General features: G+C 49.3%; 1 protein-coding gene across 1 annotated transcript in view; it reads right to left on the bottom strand.

Moving 5' to 3' along the window:
• Positions 1–442: 442 nt before the first annotated feature.
• The window catches only part of LOC115589374 (uncharacterized), a 23,708-nt gene continuing 18,874 nt past the window's right edge, over positions 443–5,276 (bottom strand). The window contains exons 32-34 of the mRNA XM_030430216.1: positions 4,798–5,010; positions 1,181–2,944; positions 443–1,063 (exon numbers count right to left, since the gene is read on the bottom strand). Of these exons, the coding sequence (XP_030286076.1) occupies positions 443–1,063; positions 1,181–2,944; positions 4,798–5,010 (2,598 nt within the window). The remainder of the gene's footprint in view (positions 1,064–1,180; positions 2,945–4,797; positions 5,011–5,276) is intronic.

The raw sequence follows: 5,276 nt of genomic DNA, 5'->3' as shown, positions 1-5,276 counted from the left end.
CGCCTTGGAGTCCAGAACACATGGGCGGTCCTATAATCCACATGTCCTTGAGATGAGAGAGTGATTATGATTTCACAATTCAGTTCAGTTCGGTTCAGTTCAGTTCAAAGCAGTTCAGTCAAGAGCGAAGCAGTTCAGAGCAAAGCGGTTCAGAGGCTAATGTCTGGGCATTGACAGAGAGGCAAAGTTTGGGCAGAAGGTTCTTAACTGTCCCTAGCTTATCTAAAACATTTTCACAAACAACACATTCAGCATTTCCTTTTAAAACACCAAAACACAAATAGGAACAAAGAAGAAAGGGAAAGATAGGTGAAGAAGAGGAAATGTGGTTGTTAGCAAATGATTAGTAAGCTCTTCTCAGTCCTTCAGGAGTACTGAGGTCATGTGTTGGCAATGTGTTGGTCTGTCCTGAAATGTTGTGACGTACGTTAGGAGGACAGACCTAGTCTGGCCTAAAGTAATTGCCACCCCCCTGGTTCTGTTGCCTATCCTGCGGGTCTGGTGGTCGTCCTGGGGGTTTCATCCGAGGAACAAACTTGGCACGAGGCCTCTCGTTGCCTCCGAGTCTCAAGTTCGTTCCCTCAGGTGTTTGGATCCCCAGGACTCTCGTGTCTTGGCTCTTCCAAAACGGCCTAAACTTTCTGTGGCTGCTACAGTGTGGGTCACTATAGCGGGGGTCATTCTGTAAGTGAGGCTCCCCGGTGGGCGGCACATGTTGATCTGGCTGAAAGAGATCACTAGCTGCTCTGAGAGGGTCATGGTCCCCCCTCGTTAAGTTCGTTGGGTGTTCTTTGACAGTAGCACCCACCTGCTGGCCAACGTCGGACTGTTTCTCTGTCTTGGCTGCCTGAGGGTCTGGGGGCTGATGCCTGCGAGCGGCATCGTCAGCCTCTATTAACTCTGAGTGATACTCAGAGTTCCCATCCGCGGGCTGTTCTTGCACCAACTGTGCTGGTGCAGCAGCACTTGCTTCCTCCACCGAAGCACCAGCGGGGGCTAGGGTGCCCTTTTCAGGGAGACTTGCAGCGTTACCTGCTCCTCTCTCCCAGCCCACAAGGTAAACCTTGGCGGTAGGGGAGGAAGCAGTTACGCCTAGTCATTGTAGCGGGGGCTTGACCTCTGACCCTCTGGGATCTGCAGGAGAAAGGCCATTCACGAATTGTTGCATTGCATCTCTAACACATTGCTGGACCATGGCCTCCATGTCTGGCTTCAGACTCTCCTCTTGGGCTTGGTATGAAGGTTTCGCATGATACTTACCCTTCTTGTTTCTCCGATCAATCCGGTTCCTGTGGCCTGCAAAGTCTTGTGGTGCTGGCCTGAACCGATCTCCGCACCCCTGGTGCTGTTGCCTATTTTGTCGGAACTGTGGTTGTTCTGTGGGTCCCATGCAAGGGGTATACATAGGAGGAGGGGTATACCTAGGAGGAGGCGTCTCATTGCCTTCTAGATGTAAATCCCCTTCCTCGGATGTTTGGATCCCCAGAACTCTCACGTCCTGGCTTTCTGGCCTTCGGCTTGGGCGAGCCTGAACCTCCCACACCATCATCGAATATCTCTTGATATCGAGCATGCTGAGGTGCCTGGTCCTACAATACAGGTCCACTTGACTGCGGATGCTTTCATGGAGGTTGTGAATGAAGAGTGATTTAAAGTGAGGTTCCTCTTCCAACCCAGGTGTATTGCGGCCGTGGAAGTACGCCGCTCTCAGGCGCCAGTAGTACTCCTTGGGAGTTTCCTGTTTCTTTTGAATAACGGCGAAGGCATCCATGGTGGAAGAGATGGGGCTGGTATACAGCGAATACTCTTCTTGTAAAGCTCTGCAGGATGCAGAGAAACGGTCCCTGATACCAGGCGGGAGTTGTTCCATGAAACCATGGACACCCCTGGAAGTAGTCTTCCAGAGAAGCTTAAGCTTTTCACGGGTGGTTGGGTTCGGCAGATCAAGGAGAACACGTTTGAGCTCTCTTATGTAGTCGTCGACATTAGAGTCTCTACTGCCAGGATCGAAGCGTTCGATGTCCCTGGCGAGGGACTCTATCTGACGGGTCCGCATGCCGTATTCCTGAGGGGAATAAGCGTCATCTGAGTCATCTGATAACATGTCTCTGTAGCTACCATAGTATGGACCGCCATAGCGTGTGACACCATGGTGTGGGTAAAACTCACCAGTAGGCGGAGGACCAAACCCAATCGTCTTATGCTGGGACTGGTAATACCTGTCCCCATCCCTGTAGGCTGGTGCCAGTGGATGGTCAAAGTGTAGCGGGCTGCGATATAGGCCTGGCGGAGGAACACTACTACCCGGGGGCGGAGCCCGTCTATCTTGGAGGCGGTTTCTGGCGAACGGCCCATAGTGATCTGGTGAACCGAGATCAACAGACGTTCTGCGGGTGGCTTGGCCCCCCTCCCCCCTTGTTAGGCTTGTGTCTGAGGGTGGCTGTCTGTGAGACTGTACCTCCCTCATCTGTCGCAGCAGGACGACCCCTTTGTCATGACACTTGTTAATCTCCGCATGTATCTGTATTACCTCATCAACCTCTGGTGGTTCTGAGTCATACTCAGTATCCTCATTTGCTGGCTGGTCCTGCACCATTTGTGCCAGTGCCGCAGCACTTGTTAGCTCCCTGGCTCCCTGCTGCAGGCGGGAATTCTCCTGCTGCAGGCGGGAAATCTTTTTGGTCTGTAATTCCCCTGCACGCTGATACAACAGCGTGAGCTGACCCAAAACATCCACCTTGGTGCGCGTCTGCTTCCCAGCAGGGTTATTGACGTAGCTTATGAGCTCCTCAATTTTTTTAGCGCACATCTCGATGCTGTAACTATCTAAATAGTTTCTCTCCTCTACAGAGAGGGATATGAGCCCAGCCACTGCATCTTTCGGGGCTGGCTCATTAGAAGCTTCCGCTTCTGACTCATGGAGTCTAGTGCTACTCATTTTCATCTGGTAGCAAAGATTAACCCTCCGTGGGTTAGTTGGCTTATGTGTGACTGGTTACACTGGTGCTGATGCACAGGTGAGAGGTGTACCTGCGACTTACAACCTACAGACAATAGGTATCTATGCTAATTGCTCCCACACAGTACTGACCCTGTGAATGGTCGGTGAGGTGATCTCTGCACCTCTGGGGCAATAGCTACATGTGTTTAAAACGAATCTTGCAACAGGCCGTTACATTGTTGCACAAACCAAATTTACTAACACCACAACAACAACACTAATAACAACAATGCACACGAATTGTGCTTCACACACCACAGTTGGCTTTATCTGGCAGCTTGAAAAAGAGGAGGGGAAAAAAAAAAGATTTTAAAAAAATAAATAAATTTTTTTTTTTTTTTTATTAAAAATTTATAGCTGGATTTTTGCACAAATATTGCAATAAAGCTGGTAATAAGATGGCCTCACACGGGGCACCATTTGTTGGGAATCGTTATTGATTATTAATTATTAATTAATATGCTGTTATTAATTAATCACATTTATTATAGTTGATTAATGAAACCTAGGTAACTATGAGTCATTAATGAACACGGGGCACCACCCTGAAATCAGGGATCAATAATCAAATGATTTACCTTTGAGTCTCATAGCCTGAAAAATAGTCAACTTGTCAATATTATGGAATTATCAATAATTAGACAAGAGGGAAGGCGTGAATCCGAGCACTGGCCATCTCAACCAGCAGTTATTACAATATGGGATTGTGCAAAATAATCACAGATGCTGCTCAGTTAAAGTCAACAGTGTTTATTAAAGCTTTCTCAACAGAACAAACCACTTACTTTAACAAACAACAATTTCCTTCACAAAGCTAACAACATCGAAGCATACGCAAGCCAAACAGGTACCTGGGTGGAGGCGTGTATGTGTATGTGTGTGTGTATGTGTGTGTATATGTGTATCAGGAAGTCCCCAATAAAGACTACAAAGATGGCCGAACGTGGCTTGGAAAGTCACGTTCGCCGGACTACAAATTGGTGGGCGTGACTTGGGAAGTCTCGTCTGAGAGACTACAGGGAAACACCGGACGTGACTTAGTGTCACGCGAGAGCGCGAATTCCGAGATGATGAATTCAGATTCACTGATTCATATACCTGGAACTCAAAAATGGCGGCTGTAACTGTATCGACCAAAGGTGATCACTACACGTGCGCGCGAGGTTTGAACAAAGTCAGCGGTTGCGCCGTCTTTGATCTCGTGTGCGGTTTGGTCACACAAGGGGTGAATCTACAAGGATGATACCCACTGTCCCAAAAAGGTAGCCGTGCTACCGGGGAAGTCCGTCTTTTCAGTCAATAAAGGGGATATGCTGGACAGACGTCTTATGTTATAGCGGGGTTGTTAACTATGAGTTCACAACAGATCGCCAAAGAGTGCGTGTATCTCGGTGTGTGTGTGCGTGTGTGTGTGTGTGTGTGTGTGTGTGTGTGTGTGTTAGTAAAAGAGGGAAGAAGCTAAGCGGGGCTTAGCAGACGACAAAGAAACAAACACAAACAACCATGTGGCGCACAGCGGTCGTCTCTCCCTCGAACAGTGGCCGGCAAGCGAATCGAGGTTCGTTTGTCGTCCGCTGATCGAGCCGGAGTACGACGTCTTGTGGTCACACACGGCGGCAAGACCGTACAGGCTGGATTAGCCTGAATGAGCTCCTAGCGAGCGTAGCAAACACAGTTAGCCCACAGTGCGGGTAACCATAAATCGGACTCGGCGGCCCTTTCACAACAGAATACAAGCACAACAAAGAAAAACACGCTATGTACTATCTGTTTCTGCCCAAACAAAAGCCTCTTACTTTGGATGCCGCTTGTTGCGGTAGCATGGGGTCCGTCTGACCCGAAGCTCCAACTCGTTCGGGAGCGCGGCACGGAATCAGCGTTAGCGTCCTAGCGACTGATGGCAGGCTGTCCACAGCGATAGGTCGACTCGTAAAGGGGACAGTTTTGTCCCCTCTGAAGATTCTTTCTTCCTTCTGCAGGTAATGAGGAGACGGCTGGGTGCCGCGTTCCTGGATCCAACGATTATGACGAATGTCCGAACAAAAATGAAAGTGAAACAAAAACAGTCTCTGTCTCGTCCAGCGAGGAGGGAACTGAAATTAGGTCAAGCAAAAAGGGGAAATGAAAAACGTTTCTCGGAGTTGTACCCTTATGGCAGCAGTTGCGTGAAACCGAAGTCTCTTCACAACGGACGCTGCCGAGTAGAAAGAGCAGGAGGGGTGCGTGACCTTTTAACGTGGGGGTGACGTCATTGTGATCCTGGCGGAGCTTCCGG

This window comes from Sparus aurata, chromosome 10 (genome assembly GCF_900880675.1).
Source record: "Sparus aurata chromosome 10, fSpaAur1.1, whole genome shotgun sequence".
Classification (NCBI taxonomy): Eukaryota; Metazoa; Chordata; class Actinopteri; order Spariformes; family Sparidae; genus Sparus; species Sparus aurata.
Note: the sequence above shows the minus strand (reverse complement) of the source record. Positions and strands in the feature narration are given on the sequence as shown.